This window comes from Hermetia illucens, chromosome 6, assembly GCF_905115235.1.
Source record: "Hermetia illucens chromosome 6, iHerIll2.2.curated.20191125, whole genome shotgun sequence".
Taxonomy (NCBI): Eukaryota; Metazoa; Arthropoda; class Insecta; order Diptera; family Stratiomyidae; genus Hermetia; species Hermetia illucens.
In genome coordinates, this window is record NC_051854.1 from 103307791 (window position 1) to 103331521 (window position 23731).

Consider the following 23731-nt stretch of genomic DNA (forward strand, 5'->3'; position numbering starts at 1 on the left):
AAACCGATGCCATGAAGGTAAAGTCTTCGATGCACGCAATCAGGGTGTCGGCTATGATCTCTGACTATCAAAAATGGTTTTGGATTGATTTCTGGAATGTGCATACACTCGTTGACAACAGTATCGAGTTTAAAACTTGAGTGAAAATTCTATATAGGCTGAAAATTCTGGGTTTAAGAGAAATTAGTTGGTGGGTACTCCCCTCTTCCTTGCAACACTTTTCATCAATGCAAATTTCCGATATAGAGCATATTGCAATGAGTGAAAGAAGGATGCTTTTCAAGAGGAACTGCAAGCATTTCAGGAAAGGATCTGAATCACGGTCCCTGACGACACGAGGATCGTACCTCCTGCATTTGCCTCAGCATCATGGACCACTTTCTCGAGGGCCAGCTTAAAGAGGACGTATGATAGGGCATCCCCTTGTCGTAGACCGTTGTTGATGTCGAATGGTCTTGAGAGTGATCCTATTGCTTTTATCTGGTCTCGCACATTGGTCAGGGTCAACTTAGTCAGTCTTATCAATTTCGCCGGGACACCGAATTCTCTCATGGCCATGTACAGTTTTAGCCTGGCTATGCTATCATAGGCGGCTTTAAAGTCGATGAATGGATGGTGCAACTGTTGTCCATATTCCAACAGTTTTTCCATCGCTTGCCACAGAGAGAAAATCTGATCTGTTGCTGATTTGCCTGTAGTGAAGCCTCTTTGGTGTGGCCCAATGATGTTCTGGGTGTATGGGGTTATCCGGCCTAGCAAGATAGAGGAGAATATCTTATAGATGGTACTCAGCAACGTGATACCTCTATAATTGCTGCACTGTCTGATATCTCCCTTTTTATCTATGAGGCAGACAATGCCTCGTTACCAATCGTCAGGCATTGATTCGCTGTCCCATACCTTGAGCACAAGTTGATGAACCACTTGGTGTAATTGGTCGCCTCCATATTTAACAAATTCGGCTGCAATTCCATCGACTCCTGGCGACTTATGATTTTCAAACCCATGAATTGCACGGACTGTTTCTCCTATACTTAGTGGTGGCAGTATTTGTCCGTCGTCTTCAGTTGGCGGGACCCCCTCCTTCAGTAGCTCATCAAAATACTCAGCCCATCGCTCCAATATGCCCATTTTGCCGGGAATCAGATTTGCTTCTTTGTCTCGGCAGGATGAGCATCGAGGTGTATAAGGCTTCATCCTGTTGTTGGTAAAACTTTCGTGCCTGGTGCGGTTGCTCACTGTCATTTTCCAGTTCACAGACTTGTTGGTTCTCCTAGGCTTCCTTTTTCCATCTGTGAAGTGGTTTCTCTGCTCGACGGAGTTCGTGATAAGTCTCTGCGCGTTTTTTGAGAATGCAACATTACATTTTTTTTGCGGCTGGGGCCAACTATATTTGTGGCCGTATCAATGATAACGTTCTTCAGGTGGTTGTGAAGATCATTTGTTGAAGCTTCATCTCCAAGACCTCTGTTGACTGCGGTTATTGCGGCATCCATTTCCCTCTTATAGGTGTCGCGGAGGGCTGTGTTCTGGATGGCTTCAGTATTCACTCTCACCTGATTGTCAGAGGGGATTGTAGTTGGTGTCATAATTCGAGCTCGGAGCACGATGCCAGATAGTGATCCGAGTCTATGTTGCACGTGGTCAATTTGGTTGAAAGTGGTCCCGTCTGGAGAGGTCCAGGTTCTTCCAACAACCATTTCGTGCGATACTGCTAACTGGATAATGCGCAATCCGTTATCATTGGTATCCCTATGTAAGCTACGAGAGTCGACGTATCGCCTGAATACGGGTTCCATCCCTACTTGACTGTTGAAATCTCCAAGTATGATTTTGATATACTTGGGACAGGCTTCGAGGGTCCGCTCAACTGCCTCGTGGAAGGTATCCTGCTCCGACTCTGCAGTCTCCTCTGTAGGCGCGTGAACGTTTATGAGGCTTACATTTCTAAACTTGCCTCGTAAAGGCAGAGTGCATAGCCTTTCGCTTATATTTTCAAAGCCGATAACAGCAGGTTTCATTTTTTGGCTGATTAAGAAACCTACTCCGAGCACATGGTTTACTGGATGGCCGCTATAATATATGGTGTAGCGGCTCTTCTCTAGGAAACCGGTCCGGTTTCCGGTCGGTTGAGCTGTAATAATTTCGATTCATTGACGCGTTAAGCTAATATTATCGAAGCTGTCGAGTACGTTTGTTCCTACATCGAATTCATCAGCGTATGGAAGATCGCACACCTTCCTTTATGTTGAATTCACAAGCATAACTCTTCATAAACTTCCTTCTCGCCCACCTGCTTCACACATGCCATAAAAACCTTTCATCCTTGACACAAAGATGTCGCATGCGACACAGAGTAGAATTTTCCAATGGTGACAGATATTATTGCATGGCGCGAAAATAAAGTCAGTCGTTGCCCAGTTCTTGTTGACTTTTAATTCCAAGTCTTTAATTATCAATGCAAGCATTTCTCAAATCAGACAGACCTAGTCTGTCAGCGGGGACTTCTCTCAGCAGCGAAGACCATACCGGTCAAACTGCTCATAGACGTAAGCCGCCGGCGCCATGGGTGGAAAAATAGTAAATATTTTATTGAATGTTTTTGACGAAAAGCTTACTTTTATTATGATTATAGTCGGCCTAGGAGCATTAATGAGATCGTGGAACAAAAGGAAGTAGTATCGGTCCTCCAGAAATGTATTGATGGAGCTGATTTACCAAATATGCTTCTATATGGTCCGCCGGGCACAGGTAAAACAAGTATTGTACTGGCTGCAGCACGCCAGATATTTGGAGATCTATACAAAGAACGAATTCTCGAACTAAATGCATCAGATGAGCGTGGAATCGACGTTGTTCGCAGCAAAATAAAGTCGTTTGCCCAATTAACAGCAAGCTCCATAAGACCAGATGGCAAACCCTGCCCTCCATTTAAAATCATTATCCTGGACGAAGCTGATTCAATGACGCATGCGGCACAAGCAGCTCTCCGGCGAACCATGGAGAAAGAAAGTCGCAGCACGAGATTTTGCTTGGTCTGCAATTACGTGTCCAGAATAATCGAGCCAATCACATCTCGTTGCACCAAGTTTCGTTTCAAACCTCTGAATGAAGATAAAATCATAGACCGTTTGCAGTTTATCTGCCAACGGGAATGTGTAGAAATGGAGACGAACGCCTACGGTCGGATCGTGGAAATATCAGGAGGTGACCTACGGCGAGCTATAACGTTACTTCAGTCGTGCCAAATGTTGAAGAAAGGTGGAGGAAAAATCATGGAGGATGATCTGTTGGAGATATCGGGGGTTGTCCCACAGAGATATTTAGTCGAATTTCTGAGTGTTTGCCGTTCAGGAAATTATTCGAAGCTAGACGAATTCGTCCAGGATTTGTCATTTGAGGCGTATAGCATCGGCCAAGTATTAGAGCAGTTCAACGAATTCGTTTTGACACATCCTGATTTGAGTAGTGACCAGAAGAGCGTCATATGCGACAAGCTAGGAGTAGGGAATGCATTAATTTGTCAGGAGTGTTTCTAATCGCATTATATTTCACAGGAGTGCATGTTTCGCTTACAAGAAGGAGGATCAGAATACTTACAAATCATGGATCTTGGATGCACCACTATCTTGGCTTTCAAAAAATAAAAAAATGCATTTCTCACAAAACTTTTATTAAAGAAAATAAATTTGTCTTATACCGATTAGTTCTATCTGACAATTTCGAATTCGTCGTCTTCGCGCTCCCGCTTCTTGGACCCTCCGTTTAGAGTGTTGTCGTCGTCTACCTCCATTTTTGCTTCGCCACTTGAGCCTGCAGCCACAGTAGCCTTAGTGTTTGCAGTGGTAACTGTTTTGGTGGAGCTGAACTTGAAGACTGGCTTTGGAATTGTGACCAGGGAAGGTTTCGCTTGAGCCATGAGCTGCCGTTTAGCATGCTGCGCTTGTTGCGATTTGATCTGAGTTTTTAGCGTAGACCTGGATTCTAGAGCTGATTTCATCATTTTCTTTGGTTGAGAGGCGGCACGCAGTTTATAATTGCAAGCGGAAAGACAGTATCGGTCTGGCGGCAAACGTAGTCCACAATGCGGTTTTATTGGCGGCAACGGCATCGAATTTCGCACGTCAGCTAGCTTAGCTAACACCTAAACGGAAAAAACAAAGATACAAAGCTCCGACACATTTCTCCCGAAAACTTACGTGGCGTGGTGGCGGAGTCGTGAAAGCCTTGTCTAAAACCACTTCCGAGGCAAGCTTGACGTCTTCTAAGTCAATCACTTTTTTCCTTGCGTGGTTGGCAAACACCTTGGCATCATCTAGAATGCAGGTCACATATCCTGCGGTTTTAACGTTAGTCATGGTCAAACAAATTTCTGAAAACCTTACTGTACGTGAATTCCAGCAATTGATTTATTACTCGTGGCTCATATTCATTGATGCCAGATTCTTTTAATATCGACATAATCACTTGTGCGTCTTTAGGAACATGTTTAATTTGACTGTTTATTTTGGATTTCTCGGTTTTCTCGCGGTCCAGTCCCACATCCATTGTATCCCGTGTTGACATCTTGACACACAAACAATACGTATGAAAGACAGGCACTTTTTTATACCAGTGTAATAACTTGTTATGAGGTAAAGTAGTAGATCGGATGAACGTACTAGAATATTTAGGTTGAGGAAAATCGGTGCTAATTACGAATGAAGAACCCAGAAAGGCTTCATATACAATTATATTGTATTGTATACAATTTATATTGTTTTTATGTCATTGGTGCAATTCCCTTAAGATTTAAAAAGTTATTATTTGTAGGTACTCGAAATTAAGTCACTTCCAATTCCCGGCTTGTGACCTTAATGCTACTTTGTTCGAGCCACATATGAAGAGCTGCCTACATTAGAGCTACTGACACCTGCAATAATATTCGTATGGATGACATTATATCAGTGTTGTATGTGATATGATACTATCTCTTCAGTTTGTAATGCACAAATGAACATAATTCATAATTAATTACTGATTTAATATGAGAGTGAAAAAAGCTGAACTCAGCTGTTTAGGGTTTTGTGTGAAACAAAACGTGATTAAAATCGAGTCGATGGCTGTCTGTCACACCCTATTTATTCGGAAATGGTTGGATCGATTGTCACGTAAATTTGTGAGAGCGTGTGGTCTGATGTTCCCTTTACATATAGCAAATGGCGCCACTTTGTGTTAAGTTTAAGTGGGGCTCCCCATACATGTGAATGGGGGGTGAAATTTTTTTTCACAGAATGTGGCCATGTGGGGTATCAAATGAAAGGGCTCAATTAGTTCTTTTCAAAACTGGCCACATTTGATAGCGGGTTAAACGTAGAGGAGTGAGGGCTCACAATATCACCCACAAAATGTGTAGCAGGTCTCGTTCTCAGAACCTATCCAACCGCATAGTGGCATATCTAAACGAAATCTAGGTCTCAAAATACATCCCGTTCCGATATCTGCATGAATAAAGTTAATAATAGTATAATAATTTAGCATATTTTAGAAATTTAGCCGGAAACCCCCTTTAACAACTTAACAAAGTCATAGAGGACGAATCTTTGCCATTTGTTGTGAATTTCGTGCATTCTACAACGCGAATGACGCTATCATCCCATATCAATTCGTTAATACCACAAGAAAATGGGCTCACACAAATGGGGGTCACAAAGACCCAATTTTATTTTAAGTTTTTGGGTCATTTGTAATATCAGTATTAATTACTCCAGACAGATATATGTGTGTATGTAGGTATATATATGTGGAAATGAAGTTTGCGGGTAGTTAATCAAGATAGGTATATTAGTATTATAGATTAAACCAGCGGTGTACAATATTTGTACTATATATGTACATATGGATACTTTTGTGCATGGAGTAAACCTGAAAGCGCATTCAGAGCATGAATTCATGGGGACTATTTCATATGTATGTACCACGCATATGCATATGCCACAGCTTTATACATTTCCAAGCCTGTCAATGGAAAGCAATATAGTACTGACGCTATAGGAACAATATTTTAACTATCGTCCAAATGTTTATAAGTTTCGTACAATCGGACATGTAATACTGTTTAACATAGGTTTCAGTTTCTCAGAATATATCTGTGTATATGTATATCACAAAGGACCATACAGGCCTCAGCTAACTGCAGAACCAATTCTTTTCCTGCAGAAGGAATTCATTGTCAACTTGCTAGTACTACAAGGCTCCATCGATTTATCTCAGAATATATTCTATTGCGCATTTCAAGATAGTCCTACAATAGGTAAGTACAAGTAGCCACACAGAAATATTAGAACGCTCATCAGTCTCCGCTTTTTACACGGTACTCGGATTATATGTTTAGCGCTCTATTTACAGTATTTGTAAGTAAAATATATACATCTGTCCGGTGTGCTTTAGTCTCCGCGAAAGTAATCATGTTTACAATCGACCTCTCTTGAGTACGACTGGCGCTTTGGAAAACATTCAAGACTACACCCCACAGCATCGACAGATTGGCTATTTTTATACTGAATGATGTAATCGGGAGGGAATGGATCTCTGTGAGAGTAATAATGACAAAAAAGCTCCATCGAGCTCAGAACAGCTAGACATGGTGGATATTAGTTAAAACCTGTTGTACCCATAGAACATGCTAATCAAACTTTCTTGATGTCTTCGAGCAAAAGTGTAGAACGCAATTCGCTTGAAATAATAAAATCGAACAGTAAGTGCAATAACTCACAGTGAACGTTATATACATGCTAGAAAACAATTATATTCAGTTGATATCCGTATGTCTGTGGAATAAAAGTGTTATGAGTTTTGGTAGCGGGTAGAGGAACCTTCACTTCCCAGCTGGTGGTTCGCCTTCATAGAATCTCACAGAATATTAAAAAAACACATGTGTATATACATAAAGATACACCATATAACAAGTGTGTTTTGTTGGACAACAAATTTTAGCTCAAATAATCACTGATAAGTCGAAAACATTAGTCGCATCTCGCACATTAGAAAATGAGGTGAGTTTGCTTTTCTTGGATTAGTTGTCTAAGCCTCATGCTACTAGCGATTTACCATTCATACTGACTAATATCCTCCATAAACCAGTCATAAGTACTCGTCTAAATAACTTTTTTTCAAATATTTCTCGGCAACTTTGTCCGTATAGACTCACTAGTGACTTAGTCAACTTTAATATTCGTGAGTCAGTCGCCGTCTAGTCAAGAATGCATATACCAAAATTCTACATACCTATCAACTCTGATGTCATCATATTTTCAAGTTCACTGAACTGATAACACTTTTAACGAGAAATAATCTCTCATCTTCAAACGCCGATAATCAATTTAATATGCAATCAATTTGTTAGTTACTTTCATTATCGGTTGTGTATGTTTTTTATCATAATTATCAATCCGATGGTATCAGCCGTGGTTTCAATAGACAAATATAATTAGACATTAATCACTTGTTTTTTTGCAAGTTGAAGTATCGCCCCCAGGAACAATTGCCCCTTGGACTGAAGGGCAAAGAAGACACATATATATGCACATAACTCTTCAACTGTCTATAGCAATGCATCATTTTGCAAATATATGTCATACGTATGCACGCCAAAAAATTTAGGGCAGGCGGAAAAATAAATAATTTCCCATGTTAAGGGTTCTGCATTTCAGACAGTTTGAAAAAAGTGAACTTTTATCAATTCAAAATGATCCAAATAAAAATCTTTTAACATTTGCCAAGATGCGTTAGATCAATTAGAGGGAAGGTTTGTTGGTGCATATATGTGTATCTTGTGGTTTGGCAAAATATGAAGGAATATTTTATATTTTTAACTATGTACGAATGGAAAAACGTGCATAGAGAATTTCCCACATAAGATAAACACAAAGCCTTTTACCTGAAGCGCCGAGCTACCGGTATTCCGATTTGCTTCAGTTTGCCGTTCCCTTTGTCTTGACTCTCGAATCTCATAGCTGGGCACAAATTCTTGAGACGATTTCCTGACATAATGGCGGGAAATAAAGGACGAATATAAATAGCAGCGCAGATAGCAAAGTAGTTAACAGAAATTTCGTCATTCACAAAAAGTATAAAGGGGCTCAAAGTATGAATTTCCTATGGCGGCGAAAAATTCTGATTAATTTTAAGATTATAATGGGTGATATGCATGCAACATACTTTCAATGGCAGTGAATTTTGTAGGTAGTATAATTTTCGAACGCAGAACCCATTGTACTTTGGTTGGGAACACACCCAAAATGAAGATGAGAAGGAGAGGTTTCCTAACTTTCCCTTGCATCAGTGAGCTAATTGTCAACGAATAGTTCAGCGAATAAAGGGAAACTCACATCAATATGTATAAAGGACACTGAACGGCGTCTTGCGGTGATGGAGACCAAGATGTTGTGTTGGGCTAGTATCGTGACACCCCTGGATGCCATCCGAAACGAGGATATCCGCGATCGATATGGGGTTACACCAATCGTGGAAAAATTGCGAGAGAGGGTTTTTCGAAGGTATGGCCATGTAATTTCCGCTAAAGAGAATTCACTCGCCAAGATTGTTCTGAACATCGAAGTCGATGGTAAGCGACCAGAAGACCGGCCGAAACAACGGTGGCTTGACACACTGGATGGTGATTTGAAGGCCTTACGACTACATCCAAATGGCGCAATCGATCACGACGAGCTGACCCCCCTTTGTGAAAGGGACAAAGGCTAAAAAAAATATGGGAAAAGGAAGAAGTAATACCAGTTTTCATTTATTTGCAAGCTAGTGGTGAGAGCTTTCTTTAACTCTCAGGGTCAGTTTGATTTTGAAGAACTTTCAAAAGTCAACAAAGATAGGATTAACTTGGCTCCAAAATATGACAATCAACGATTCCTACACAGAAATACAATAGAGGCCAATGTTTGATTTTCTTCGTAACACCCGGATATGATATATATATAAAGGGACTTGTGAACAATCAAAGCAATTTCAGACTAAATAAATAGTACTACAAAAATAGGGTTTTCTATAACAATGAGGCGTTTAGAATTAAATCTGTTACATGTTTAACGGAACATTTTTGTATTTTCAATTTTTGTATATGCCTATATTATATATGCATGGAAATGTGTTGTAGTATATTAAATGAAATTGTTAAAATTTTGTTTTTTTTAACGTTACGGTATACTTGAAGCTTATTTGACTAATTTGTTAAAAATTCCCTCCTTATATTTTCTATTTTCAATAGTGAAGAAAATACTAATTTGCGGGGAAGCCAAGACGTTGAGGAACTACCTACGGACATCTTAGATATGGCTGCAGCAAGCAAGTTGTCAGAAAAGGATACGGAGGAAATTGACGTTAAAAGATCGAAAGATGACAAACTTTTCTCTATTCTCTACACAATAGCCAAAAAAGTAGCAATCTTTGGGAGCATATATCTAATTGGGTATATGGGGTGGTCGGTGGCATGGCTGATTGGACCAATTGTTTTTGCGGTTGTTCGGGATCAGGCTAAAGCAAGTACATCGAGAAGGCGTGACATAGCAAAAGCATGTGCAACGGCTAATGAAAAAGATGTTATTATAGCGAAAATTGATGAGTTGCCAGCTTGGGTAAGCGATCAGAATCTGAAAGTCTAATTTTCACTCCAATGTTTAAAAATATTCACAGGTATATTTTCCTGATGTAGAGAGATGTGAATGGGTGAATAAAGTAAGTACACTTGCACAAATATTAAATTTTACTAACAATGAAGTTGTTGTATTTTCATAATGAGTGCGAGTAGAGTTTTAAATCAATTGATTTTCTCCCGTTCATATATGTGAATGAAACAAAAAACATTTTTTAAAAAAAATTTAGATTTGAGAAGATTTGTATGGACATATGAGAAGAGAAAGTTGAAATTTGATTTAGTTTAATTTTGTTGTGTTTCTACCATTAACATAAATTTACAATACACTTTACAGATTTTAAAACAAGTCTGGCCCAACGCAAATCATTTTGCTCGTCAGCTAGTTAAGAAGACCATTGAACCAAATATAGCCCAGGCTTTGGCTAAATATAAGCTTAACGGTTTTAAATTTGATCGAATTATACTTGGAACAATTCCACCTCGCATTGGAGGAGTGAAAATATATGACAAGAATGTCTCAAGAAATGAAATTATCATGGATCTAGATTTATTCTATGCTAGCGATTGTGATGTCAATTTCGCGCTGGCTGGCATGAAAGGAGGAATTAAAGATTTTCAAATTCACGGAACTGTTCGCGTTGTTATGAAACCATTAATTCGTCAAATGCCGTTGGTTGGAGGTCTCCAAATTTTCTTCTTGAATAATCCAAGGGTGGATTTTAATCTAGTGGGGGTCATCGATTTACTGGATATGCCTGGACTGAGTGATATTTTGAAAAGAGTCGTCATTGAGCAAATTGGCAACATAATGGTATTGCCAAATAAACTACCAATTACATTAAATGATACAGTTTCTCCAATCGAAGTTAAAATGCCTGAACCGGAAGTAAGTCCCTTTGCATCTATAGCACTTATCTTTCTTGTTGTTGTTGTAATATACCTTTAAAAACTCTGGTGCGCTTCTACTTATCTATCGTTATAGGGAGTACTTCGAATTCATGTAGTCGAGGCTAAAGATCTTATGAAAAAAGATATTGGAGTTTTAGGCAAAGGAAAGTCGGATCCGTATACAATTATTACCGTTGGTTCACAGGAGTTCCGCACACAAACGATTGATAACACTGTCAATCCAAAATGGGATTATTGGTGCGAGGTATGTGCATGCAAATATCAGTGCTGAAACTATGTTTTATGTTTTTGGATAAGTGATTCTATTTTTATTGAACCATCCACTTACAATACATAAAGGTTAGAGTGTTACCATATTTTGTATTGGGAGGCAATTTATTATAGAATATGCAAATTAGAAATGCTTTAATTTTCACTGATTAACTTTTTCGGTTTCAATAACAGCTGCCCAGTTTTTCGGCAAGGACATTATCCGACTAAGTGTATTCCTGCGATGTTTTAAGCGAGTAAATTAAATGTAAATGATGAGACGATTTCTGAGTGTTGGCTGTAAAAGACAATGAATGGCGTTTTGCGATAATGGAGACGAAGATGTTGCGTTGGACTAGTGGCGTGACACGTTTTGATCTCACCCAAATGAGGGTATCCACGATCGTTATAGATTTGTACTGATCATGGAAAAATTGCGAGAGAGGCGTCATGTAATTCACGCTAACGAGAATTCATTCGCGAAGTTTGGTCTGATCATCAAGGTCGAATGTAAGCGACCAAAGGTCGGCCGAAGCAACGGTAGATTGATACATTGGATGGGAATTTGAAACCCTCGTGATTGCATCTAGATCAGGCATTTGATAGAACCAAATGACGAAACCGATCACGACAAGCCGACCCAGCTTGTGCGGGCAAAGGCTGAAGAAAAAGGAGAAGACCGATGTATCAGGAACGACTTGTTCCCTTCTTCAGTGCACGTCTGCCTAGACGTTCCCGAAAGATCGGCACATGCGTATTGAAATAAGTAACCATTATCGAAGAGGAAATCGTCTCATCAATTACATTTAAGTACATTATGGAAAATTTTTTCTATGATAAGAATTTAACTTTTTAAGGGACTCATCTTTTCTTATATATGCATATGAAATTAAAACTGGTGTCTTGCCGAGACTACAATTCACTTCTTATTCGATCTTTAGTATTTTGCGTTCAATTTATGTGTGTTTATTTAAAAAAACAAATATATGATACCATGATATTCTTTTTCATTGCATTACCATTCATCACACATCATTTTAGGATGGCAATTTCTTTTTCATTCTTTAAATAGATGAAAATGAAATCGATCCAAAAGTGAAATACTTAGTGTAAGATTCAGCGTTCATAATATGAAGAAAAAGAACAATTTGAAATCTGCAACTTAATTTTTATTAATTTTTGTTTGACTAGTTAAATAACATCCATTTCACATCCTTAGTGTATTAATCACAGTTTATTTAGTTGCTTGCCTTTTGTTATATTATACTTGATAATCTTTTGCTGAATTAGGCGCCAATTTTCTTCAATGACGGACAATATGTAGAAGTGGACCTTTTTGACTACGATGATACTAGCAACGATGAAAAACTCGGAAGGTAGGTTCATATAAAATTTGTCTTGAACAACATTGGATTAGATTTATCCCCACAAATGTTTCTTAGTGACAGGTATGATTCGTTCGTTCTTACTTACTACATTTCACCTTCATGCTATTCATGTGAAGATAAAACAACCTTGCTATATGAATCATTTCTCAATATGTAATATTTTCACTTAGGCAGAGGTGGACGAACCGCTTGGCCAGGTGATCTATTTTGATCTTTGGGATTGGGATCCAGGATTTGGCACGCGAAATGATGAAGCACTTGGAAGGTGGTTTTTTAAATAGTGGACCCTTTGTTTGAGTTCAACGCCTCATTTTGTGTGTCTTTCAATTATAACATGCATGGTTTCAAAGAATTTTGTATTATAATTTCGAAGGGAAGCAACTGCATATGCTCATGTGCCACTCATAATGCAAGATGTTTTGTGAATTTTTCTGTACACTTATAATTCGTCGGTTTGCTTCTCAACATCTAATTTCGTTTCGTGGAGTTTAAGCGAACAAGCAATTCTCATTACTTCGAAAGGAGACATAAGAAGGCGATTTTCCATACTGTAGATGAAATATTTTTGTATATCCTTTAGGTTTCGCATTATTATTGATTTTCGCTAAGACGTTTTTTCCGGATTTTATTTTTTAATTGAATTTCAATTGTAACACGTTGATTCTCAAATATTTTCTAGAGTTTCGATTGAGATAAGCAACGTGGTGAAACAAGGAATACTAGACTCTGTAAGTACTATAAATCAAACAACATTATTGAGCTAATAAGGATATTTGCAGTGGATAGTTTTGGAGAATGCTCGCCATGGAATGCTTCATATTCGCTTAATATGGATGTCACTAAGTTCGGTTTATGACGACCTGAAACTCGCCTTCCGTGAATTGGAAATATTAGGCACCACAACACTGAACACCGCTATTTTATCAGTATTCATTGATTCAGCAAAAAATTTACCTGTAAGTATACCGTTTTATATATTGTACAAAATGTTTGATGTACAAAAAAGTTATTGTTCCTCATTACGAGATTAAAATGTGTAAATTTTACAGAAAGCACGAATGCAATCTAATCCAGATCCATATGCTATTCTTAGTGTTGGTACAAGGCAGGAGCAAACAGGGGTGCAAATGCGCACGGATTCGCCTATTTGGGAGCAAGGGTTTTCCTTCCTGGTTCCTAATCCAGATAATGCAACTTTACAGTTGCGAATAGTTGATCAGAAAACCGGACGAGATTTGGGTCGACATATGTTCGTTTTGAATACATTACTTACCGCAAAAGATATGGTCTACGACTCGCAACCATACCGATTGCAACAATCAGGAGCAGATACTAAGGTTGTTATGGCGCTCGCCCTAAGAATTTTAAGACGAAGTGAACCAAAGGAATTGGATATAGATGATTCTATTCAAACTGGATCTCAATTATTAAGACTTGATTCATCAAAATCGAAAGAAACTTCAGAGGTAAGCTCTAAATTGCGAAGAGTCGCATTTTGTTCTTTAACCCCTGAATTTTAAGGAATTTGGAGAAACAACGTCGCTTGAGGGAGAATCTGAGATGGTCGTAGAAAACATGGAGTTGAAATCTACTAGTTCAGTAAACTCATCAAATCCATTGAGTACTGCGCACAGTAATCTTGTCCATAGAGTGCCTAGTGAAACGAATTCGGCTGGTGAAGCAGGGCTTGGTCGCATTCTTTTGTCTATACGCTACAATATCCAACGCCAGAAATTGAATGTTATTGTTCATAAAATCATGAATATTCCACTCAAAGATCCAGCGAATATTCCTGACCCTTATGTGAAACTCTATTTGCTGCCATCTCGAGCTAAAGAAACTAAACGGAAAACCGTTGTTATCAAAGACAATTGCAATCCAATTTATGACGCAAATTTCGATTATATCATTTCTTCTAGTGAACTAGATATGACTGAGCTTGAAGTCACAGTTGCCTCACAGAAAGGGTTCTTATATGGTGGAAGTCCTGTGATAGGAATGGTGTGTGTAATCCTAGCAATATGTTTAATTTTGTTAACATATTTATTGTTTTTCAGTTAGTGCTACCTCTTACGGATCCAAACATTTCAACTCAAGGCATATCTTCATGGTACGACCTTCAACCAGAAACTAAATATGATTAAATTAAATAACTTTGTAATCCCTATTGATGATTTTGTCTACAAAATAGGGGAAATTTTGAAAAATCTCAAACATGTTAAACGCTTTTTCGCAAATTTCATGTCACCATTTTATTCTCTGAGAATTCATAACTTGATATTTGTTTTAATAAAAATATCTTTCCAAAGGAGTATCTTTTATTTATATCCTGGGTATTGATCATACAAATGAAATAAGTTTTTCTAAATTTATATGTATAACTAAGTTAATAGTATTTCTACTGTTCAGTCGTTTGTGGAATATAGGGTCTCTACAGAGTTTCAGGCTTCAAAGAGACTGTGCTTCAGTTTCAATATCGTCACACTTAATGTTGTAATAAGCAGCGGTCCAGCACGAGTACAAACATCCAAGACGGCTGGCATTCAAATCGCAATTAACGAGATTGAGAAGCTGGCCCTCAACCATCTCGACCACCGCATCCATCAGATGCTGAAATTGGTATCAAAAAAATTGAAGCTATCAGAATAAACAGTAAGAGGTTGCTGAATTAATTCCGTAACGGGATATATATTTCCACAATTCACAATAATCTGCCAATGTTTTTTCGACGGGTTAAAGAACAATAAAGGTTGTTTTATATTGCTGCTGATATGACAGAATAGAGAGAGAGAGAGAGAGAGGTGTGTGTGTGTGAAATGCCATTTCATCCAAGTACGTGAAGCCACTTCAGATTCAGCCACAGATCATTTGGCATGAGCGATCATTCCACTTTTGGATGAGTTGCTCGAGATCAGCTTTGTTGAATATCTCGTGTTACAATGTCCATAATAAGAACAAATAGGAGTGGCGAGAGGGTGCTTTCTCGATGAACACCTATATATATATATATATATCTGATAGATGGGGATTTGAAAGCCTCGAGATTGCACCCAGATCAGGCGTTCGATAGTGCCAAATGGCGAAGCCGATCACGACGAGCCGACCCCCCTTGTGAACGGGACAAAGGCTGAAGAAAAAGAAAAGATATATATATATATATATCTGCGAAACTTCGAACTTTACTCTTCGGGTCGCAGTAGAGCAATTTAGCCCAGCATACGAATTCCTTTGACACTATGTGTTGGCGCAATGCATATCCGATCAAACGCCTCTTCTAGATCCTGGAATGCAATGTAGAAAGGGTGATATTTCTCACGGTGTGTCTCCGTTAGTAACAGCGCAGCGTAAATTGCGTCAATATCTGAGTGAAATTATGCGGTGTTTCCAACGATTAATTATTTGGAATAATAAAAACTTGTTGTTTCTTTTTCTTTTGGTGTGAATATTTATTCTTCCAAATACCGATATTTCGGGAACCACTTGTTTCCTTCATCAGTGCTAACAAGTTCACACAACAAGTTTTTATTATTGCAAATTGCGTCAATAGTTTCGTAATTCTTGACAAACCTGGACTGGTTCACGGTTATTTCAATAATATCGCGAATACGATTGTAAAGAGCGCATTCAAAAATCATCATAGCAATTTAAACATTCGGCTGGACTGTCTTTCTTATTTTTATTGAAACGGTTGTCCTTTCTTGCCAGTCAAATTGTGTTCTACCTCCTTAATAACCATGCTAACGTTAAAAATCGAAAACACTCGTGGCCCTCACTATACAAAGTGTTTCAAAAATGCAGAACAAACTGTATGCCAGGCTATGTCTGTATGCCTCATGTCATTCCAAACAAAAATATTAAGTAAATTCTTTTCAATTTCTTACCCCTTTAACTGTCACAGGCATTTTAATTTAACTCAAAAACTACGGTAGATGGAACACCGAAATCGTTTATTTCAATCGTTGAATACAAAGATAAAGTTTTTGATTTAGCCTGCTATAGCTATCGTAGTTTTTGAGTTACTATGAGTTAAGTGGTGTAAAGGCGGGAATTGAATTAGAATTAGAAAAACATACATCGGGCATAATTTTCACCACTTCTTTGTTTAATAAATGCAAGCGTTGGTAGAAACTTCTCTATGCCTGAGTGTTTTTGATTATCGGGAAAGATGGTGGCCCTTTAACATACTAAAGAGAAAAGCAGGAGATATATATCGGGCATTATTTGTTAAAATCTCCCGCGAAAGAGACTAGAATACCAATTCAAACTAACTTCCTCCCACCGGATCGCTCAGCAGTCAAAAGATCGTTTCCCGTCGAACTTACGTAATTACAATACGAAATTCTGTCTAAACACCAGCAAGCTTTCAATATGTTTAAATTCACATTTTGAGAACCACCTAATTCCTTTCTGCACCGTTTTAGCGCATACCGCATCGTGGTAATATACAATTAAAGATCAATTTTACAATTACACAAAACATTTTTAAAAGTTATTTATTCCGTTGTAAATAATAGCACATCCGCTGCATTATTTTACATACTTTTCTTTGTATTTATTCCTCTTTCATGAAGATTTTCACGCAATATTAAACACTAGTTGTATATTTATCATTCAAGCAGCTCTCGAAAATTGAACCAAAAGAGAAAATAGGACTTGTTCTTATTCAATTTGATTTCTCGAGAGATAGTCTATAGCCAAGTGTTCGAAAGTGTGTGATATTAAAAAAGGCATAGGTCTTTTTAAGGTCCATTGCTGAATTTAACTGCTTGAACATGTTCAATTTTATATTAACGTAGTATGGTTTGTAAACAACTCTTGCTTCTAATAGAATGTATTTGAAAAAATGAGAAAACCTTTTTACTGTAACATTCCTGTTATTTACTTGAGATGTTCATTACAAATGATGTAAAGATTACAAGCCTAAAAGGATAGATTTTTCCATGTTTACAATATATTTGTCCTTGTTAATATATATATATATTTTGTTTTTTTTTTTAATTCGGGCACAATTTGATATGTTTGAATTTGCTTACTGACATTAAAATTCTCCCTTATGACTAAAAACTTGCTAAAGCATATCGATCATAATAATAATATCGAATATAAGAATAAATTTTCAATAAGAATTAGTTTTGTATTCAGTTGATACATCCAATAAGTTTTTCTACTCATAGTTTCATTAGCTCAGAGTTGTCCTCTTCTCTTATGACTAGTCTGCGATAAAATTAATGCTAATTATGAAAAAATTCGTTTCAATTGATGTTACTTTCATTACCCTACTGTATTTAACATTGTATATTATTGTAGGTGTCTTTTAGGGTGATTGATATAAAGTTAGTAACAATTGGCTTTTCTAGATACTTGTTGTTTTTGTTTTTGAGAAGATTACCATGTATTAAAGTTAACCAAAACCAAAAATATACGAATGCACGGAAGGAGAAGTACCATGAGGCTATTTACATGTCACATTTAGAAATTTTTGATAATCTATCAAGTGTACTACCATTCTTGGAAAGCCTTTAATTTTATTTTTCGATAATTACCTATAGTTTGCAGCAACCAACGATAGGATGTGTTTTTTTCCTTATTCTCTGTTTTGCTGAGTTCTGCACAAACTGCTTATGTGGATTTTAAAATAATAATTTTATACGAAATCTCTGCTTATTATTAGGTTTGAATAGTTCCTCCTCATGCAAAATAAGTTTTCTTCTAAATGATGGTGTCAAATGGACAATATGAAGAAATATAGTGAATCGTTAATGTGAAGATTGAGAGAGAATTAAGCGGGGATTACTGTATATTATTGTTCCTCTTTAGAAAAAACCGTTAGCAAAATTAAGGATGACCGTCCAAAAGTAACCTTTACTTCAAACCACTATTCAGTATTCCAGTGATTGTCCTTCGCTATATGCTTATGAATGCTTTTGCAACTTTTTTTGGAATAGCTTCGTACGATAGTGAATAAAAAAATCAGATTATATTTGGGATGCTGAGTCGATGGTTCGTTCAGCTCAGGAATTTGGTTTAAAATTATTTGTTCCCAAAGTAGATGAATGATTTTACATCTACTGAATTAAATAACAAATCTAACTTTGTTCTGAAATTAGATATTAAGAAAAAACTATTAATGTAGCGACACCTTCGCAATTTTTTTTTGTTTTCGTAGGCAGGCTACACTTACCTGTTCAAGGGCACAGACGTTTGTTGTTATTATATTTTCTAGTAAAGCAGCGAAGATATCGATCGAAACCAAAAATGGACATAAAAGTTTTTTTTTTGAAAATTTACAACTGATCACGTTAAGATTTTCCCATATTACCTTATTTCTTCACTTGTCCTAGCATTAACAGAAACATGAACAGAAACTAAGTAGAAGTGGAGTCTATATAAGTTTATATAAAACAAGTAAACTGCTAAACACAAACTGTTCTAAGTTACTGATGTAATTTCATAAATAATTGAAATTAAAAACCATTCTGTACGTTTCTTGCATTGCAAATAAAAGAGCCAAGACAGGGGTACATGCAATACTTGTAGCAAGCTTTTTAGGCAAATACAGGCAACGAAAAATAATTTTTTTAACGTAATCCGAATCGTGCGGCTGTATAAGTGCAAATGAAACACATTAGAGAAATGGCAATAACATCAGTAAATATGCTACCTCACGGAATTTTTTGAACTAGACAAAAACTTGAATTTCATTAATTTTTTATTACCAATGCATTCTCAAAAACTTAAAATACAAACAATGCGAATTCGACTCAGTCTAAAATTTAAACATTACATGTAAATACCTTTTAACTACAGTTTGAATATTTGTTCAATTAATTTATTTCAGGTTTAAGAAAAATCAAGGCATCAACCATGAGATGTACGAATTGAAAAAATTTATGAAAGCACACCCTCAGTAAATGTTTGTAACAATACAATAGTTTTCTAGATTCTCTAGTATTCATTAAGTAGTTGCTAAATATTTTTGTAGCGGTTAGTGGTATTCTCGGCGACTTTAGCCGATTTTAAATTTTTCACTTTTTTATTTAAACATTTCAAGTTCCTACCATGTCAGTTATAATAAATATGTTACCACCCGCAAATTATATCTGGCTATAGATATTTACCTAAATTGATATGTTTCTATGATCCCATAAATTGTATGCTTGTAGCTCTAAGTAAAATATGTAGATGAATCTTTATTTTATTTCACCATCTTTCCTTTGCTGGTAAAGCCTCTGATAAGCCTCTACATATGTAGTTACGTCTCACATATTGGTTTACCATTCCACACATTTAAATTTGTCGTCTCTTACTTGTTTACCAATTAAATCTACATGATATATAAAAATTGCAGTTTGATGCATTTATTTAATGGAATGTAAGAAATAAAAACTTTTCCCACAAAGCTAATGTTTTACTTTCAAAATGTGAATAATTTAACCGTTGAAGCAGTTATCATTTCCGTTAAAAACTGAATATATGTGTATAGTTAGCTTTTGAAATTTGAAATGACTTTAACGCAATATTCAGCAATGTTGTTCGGTATTTTATGTTGTGGACTTCTTAGTAAAATATACTTTCAAAGTTATGAAAAAAACACATTCTATAAAAATATGGAGTTCTACAAAATTAATTTCATATAAAATAGCTATCGTTTATTTGTTGAATCCAACATATATAATAAAATAATAAGCGTTATGCAAATAATACGACCGGGAAGATAACTTCAATGTACATTTTCTTTCATAAACATCTAATAACCACTAAAAGTCAAATCAGAGTCTACACCCTTAAGTAGTACTAGATCTGGAACATATATTATTGCTTTGGGCTCTGAATCTATATACACGTTTATAGTACAATAGTATCTATTATTAAAAAGGCATTATAATGATATGCTTTGTTATATTTTCCGTAGCTCTGCAATCGTTTTTTATGTCCATAAAGGGTTTTTGAAATAGAGAAACAAGGGTGATATTTTTATTGAAGTTCTTTTCCCGACGTATGTTAACTTTCTAGAAATTATCAATTAAATGCATCGAACTACACAAATGAACTTATAAGCATATGTCATTATACTTATTCTTTATTCATCTTTAATATACGTTTAATTTTTTTGGACGGAATAATTTAACGTTTACATCTATTATCATAGTTAAATATACCAACTGATAATCCTAAATATAAATTAGTATCTAACGACATAAAATCATAAATACTTAATATTTCTTAGTTATTTTAAAGCAGATTGAATGATAAGTTAAGAGAAATGAAGAACCTATATAAACTCCAATAGACCAAAAATAGAGAAATCGTATTCGTCTTTCCAGTATTGTAATATTTTCCATATAGCGAACAATCTTAATATGCCAACAAAGACAGAAGCAAATGACTCTCTAAAAGGTACAAATCGACTTCTCAACGAACGTTGGATCATATCCACCATTTAAGTGCTCAGATTATGAAAAATATAGAAAATATCCTCAAATAATTCAATCGTGCTTTTGGTTTTACGGGGCTAAATTTCATTCAAATTTAGTGAAATTCTATTACGTAAGAGTTACTTTTGTATAATCATATTTTCAATTTGTATTTGAATTATATTAGAGTTTATTGGTAGGTATAACTATTTATATCAAAAACTTTGGTAAATTCTTTTTGGAAATCGACATATTTTTAGGACATAAAAAATGTTAGATATAACACTGGGACGTGTGCGATGCAACATCCTTTTAACCGAATATTCTTATCACTTTGCCGCTCATTGGTAATTATTTCTTATGTTCAAGATCCAATATATCACTTTCAATATAATGCGGGTTGCTTACTTTTCATGATTCGCGTTTTTTTATTTTGACCAATAGAGGAATTTGTTTAAATTGGCATTCGATGACAAGCAAGTTTTCTACAAATTTATTCAACACACCGTTCAGTTTGAAGATCCTGGAAGTAAAAGATTGTTTTTTTAAGAGCACACACATTTTTTTTTTTCTTTTTGTTCTTCCTGCTGAGTTTGATAATATGCGGAAGGGAAAATCGTGTCTATTCTTAAACTTAAAGAAGCAATATTTTAATTCCAAAGTGGGACAAACAAAGAAGTTCAAAAATTATAAATCAATATATTTTTGATCCTTCTGTTATAATTTACTAAGTGGTTTATGATTGTCAACGATATTCCAATATAACAAAACTTCTATGCTTCACGAGTGGTTGCCCAATATCACCTTTTTCGAATGTATTTATTTTCGGGCAATTTTAAATGCGCTTTCGAACGGAGGATGGAAGTTCTTGTCATTTTGATCTGTTGCAAATCCTTGCAAAGCTTCTGAGCTTAACTAAAGGTTAATTATAATAAGGTGAAATAAATAGACTTAAATCTGATTCTCTGCTTTTTATCGATCTCCCATTGCTTGTGTTTTTTGGTCCATTATTAAAACTTGAACATTTATAATAAATGAAATGAAACATCACAATGAGGATTTAAATAATTACGAACCCCATATTGAATAGAAAACTACAATAAAGGCAAGATTTAAAAAAAAAAAAAATAAATATACATTATTTAAATAGATTTGGTTAGTTTAAGCTCTTATATCCCTAATATTAAATTGATTTTTATATATTGCATATACTATATACTTCGACTAAAATAATACATGCTTATGGGTTTTGGTAGTTTTTCTTCTGAAACGTAAAAATCATATTTGATAATAATTCTGACTTCCTAATCATGTATTGTAAGCTTTCTATTGCTGCATTTCCTATCAAAATCATATTATTTATATCAATTTATATGTGTATAATTAATAAAATTTATTTATATAATAATTTTTGAATATACGATAAAATATCTAATCCTCTATATACTTTCTATTCACTAAATTTTTTTTCTTATTTTGTCTTACATTCTATTACTGATATGTACTATTTTTTCTTAAACCCCTCTCATTATTTTCTTCTATTTGTTGAATTATTGTTAACATAATATTTTATCTCTTTCCATAAAGTTTTCAAACATATTTTACTAAATTTTCATTTTTAAACAACATTTTATATTAGCGAAAACTAATTACTCAATGACCTTGACATTCATATTTGAAACCCTTTATTATTTTCGTTTTCCAAGATATGCAATTAATTGTTCACTCTATTATTTTGTTTGCAATTTTCACATCTTAGAATTTTCCATTACGAAAATTCATAAACACTGCATATCCTAAATTATGAATTCCCAATCCATTAATAAAATGTTTATTTAGACAATTTCGTAAGTATAGTAAGAGAGTGATGTAAAGGGCACGTTCGGTTAAGTTAATAAATTTCTATAATTTTTTCCATCTTTACTTTAAGTTTATCATCAAAAGAATTTTCAATCTTGGGTTATTTAGAATTCTTACCTTAAAAGACATATTCTTTATTGGAAATATAATACCGTTTGCCGCAAAAAAATAAACATGCAAATCAAATTACATTTCTCCTAAAGCTCATATCCAATGAATTCCATTTCAAGATGCGAAGATAAAAGATATTAGTTGCAACATCATTGTGCTATTGTTTGATTTAGTTGTTCGTATAATTTTTCAAATGGATAAGAAAGTTGGCTAAATACATTTATTAGTTTTTGTGCTATAAATTATTGTGCAATAGAATTCATCGGATATTTTCTAGGAAAACGTCAGAATAAATAAATGTCATAACGAAAGATTTATAGTATATAACGATTACAGTCATAAGAGCTACATGCTTTAATTTTTGTTTTTTTTTCTTTAATAAATTTGTCTTGTGTAAAACACTCCATGTCTAGTACAAAATATCCTTATAATAAAAATAACAAAAACATTTTATAAATATCTTCAGCGAAAATCCATTGATATTCTCAGTTTCCCTAAAATATAAAAATTGTTGATTGTTTCTTATTACATTCAAGTTAATTTTTCATCCGTATGTTATGATATATACGGTAAAATAGTTTATTTTGAGATTTTCAATTAATTAATACTACATTTGTATTGATATCAGACACATTTAAGGTATTTTTCCATTTTGTTCATGTAAATAATGTAATAAAGTAGTCTAAATTAAACGAAAAAATGTAGTGTTTATAAGATCGTAACAATTGCTTTCAGTGAATTTTTTAGATTTTAATTATTTATTTCTACTTCTACGTCATTGCAAAATCCACGAACAATACCAGGTCGTAAATATTTCTCAAAGTAGATCGATCCATCGAGGGTTCGTATGTTAGCAATAATCGATCCAAAATGAATGCCACTATTATTAAATCCTTTAAGCTACAGCATGCGATACCGGTAGAACGAATATTTCCCCAGAGGAAACGGGTCAGGTTGGTGTCATTAAAAATGAGTGAAGTTCACGTTCATTCTTTTTGTTCAAGAGATCTTGTCTTGGCTCCATCCCGGCTCCTCTATTTGGAAAAAGAATAATTACAAAGTTTGAATATAATAGTTAAATATGATAACCAACGGATAAATTATTTCGATTATGGATATAAATACATTAAATAAAAGGTGCAAAAATATACATT

General features: G+C 35.3%; 4 protein-coding genes across 10 annotated transcripts in view; 2 read left to right on the plus strand and 2 right to left on the minus strand.

The window, feature by feature from the left end:
* The first annotated feature begins 2365 nt into the window (after positions 1–2365).
* LOC119659798 (replication factor C subunit 4) lies at positions 2366–3703 on the plus strand. The gene is made up of 3 exons (XM_038068070.1): positions 2366–2580; positions 2636–3503; positions 3558–3703. The coding sequence occupies exons 1-3, from the start codon at positions 2459–2461 to the stop codon at positions 3645–3647; spliced, it is 1080 nt and encodes a 359-aa protein (XP_037923998.1). The 5' UTR covers positions 2366–2458; the 3' UTR covers positions 3648–3703.
* LOC119659799 (transcription initiation factor TFIID subunit 9) lies at positions 3653–4612 on the minus strand. The gene is made up of 3 exons (XM_038068071.1): positions 4386–4612; positions 4200–4336; positions 3653–4144 (listed from the first exon to the last, which is right to left on the minus strand). Exons 1-3 carry the CDS (start codon positions 4564–4566, stop codon positions 3710–3712), a joined length of 753 nt encoding a protein of 250 aa, XP_037923999.1. The 5' UTR covers positions 4567–4612; the 3' UTR covers positions 3653–3709.
* Positions 4613–5996: 1384 nt separating this feature from the next.
* On the plus strand, positions 5997–14501 carry LOC119658722 (extended synaptotagmin-2). 4 transcript variants are annotated; one of them, XM_038066375.1, is made up of 11 exons: positions 5997–6292; positions 9260–9626; positions 9685–9726; positions 9981–10532; positions 10629–10799; positions 12363–12457; positions 12872–12920; positions 12972–13148; positions 13242–13658; positions 13714–14193; positions 14250–14501. In XM_038066375.1, the coding sequence occupies exons 2-11, from the start codon at positions 9324–9326 to the stop codon at positions 14334–14336; spliced, it is 2373 nt and encodes a 790-aa protein (XP_037922303.1). In that variant the 5' UTR covers positions 5997–6292; positions 9260–9323; the 3' UTR covers positions 14337–14501. The 4 variants fall into 4 exon arrangements, with proteins under 4 accessions (XP_037922303.1, XP_037922301.1, XP_037922299.1 ...); XM_038066373.1 differs by lacking the exon at positions 5997–6292 and adding an exon at positions 6341–6736; XM_038066371.1 differs by lacking the exon at positions 5997–6292 and adding an exon at positions 6342–7034.
* Positions 14502–16651: 2150 nt separating this feature from the next.
* Positions 16652–23731, minus strand: part of LOC119658723 (protein couch potato) — a 57007-nt gene continuing 49927 nt past the window's right edge. For all 4 annotated transcript variants that reach the window (XM_038066377.1, XM_038066379.1, XM_038066378.1 and 1 more), the window contains exon 9: positions 16652–23611. The gene's annotated coding sequence lies outside the window, so the exon portion shown is untranslated. The remainder of the gene's footprint in view (positions 23612–23731) is intronic.

Excerpts from the sequence above, each read along its gene's own strand:
- LOC119659798 (XM_038068070.1), top strand. The coding sequence starts at position 2,459 with ATGCAAGCATTTCTCAAATCAGACAGACCTAGTCTGTCAGCGGGGACT. Across the intron at positions 2,581-2,635 it reads GCGCCATGGGTGGAAAAATA|TCGGCCTAGGAGCATTAATG; the intron begins GTAAATATTTTA and ends TTATGATTATAG. Across the intron at positions 3,504-3,557 it reads TCATATGCGACAAGCTAGGA|GAGTGCATGTTTCGCTTACA; the intron begins GTAGGGAATGCA and ends TATATTTCACAG.
- LOC119659799 (XM_038068071.1), bottom strand. The coding sequence starts at position 4,566 with ATGTCAACACGGGATACAATGGATGTGGGACTGGACCGCGAGAAAACC. Across the intron at positions 4,337-4,385 it reads ATTGCTGGAATTCACGTACA|GATATGTGACCTGCATTCTA; the intron begins GTAAGGTTTTCA and ends TTAAAACCGCAG. Across the intron at positions 4,145-4,199 it reads CGACTCCGCCACCACGCCAC|GTGTTAGCTAAGCTAGCTGA; the intron begins GTAAGTTTTCGG and ends TTTTCCGTTTAG.
- LOC119658722 (XM_038066371.1), top strand. Across the intron at positions 9,627-9,684 it reads TTGATGAGTTGCCAGCTTGG|GTATATTTTCCTGATGTAGA; the intron begins GTAAGCGATCAG and ends AAATATTCACAG. Across the intron at positions 9,727-9,980 it reads GATGTGAATGGGTGAATAAA|ATTTTAAAACAAGTCTGGCC; the intron begins GTAAGTACACTT and ends TACACTTTACAG.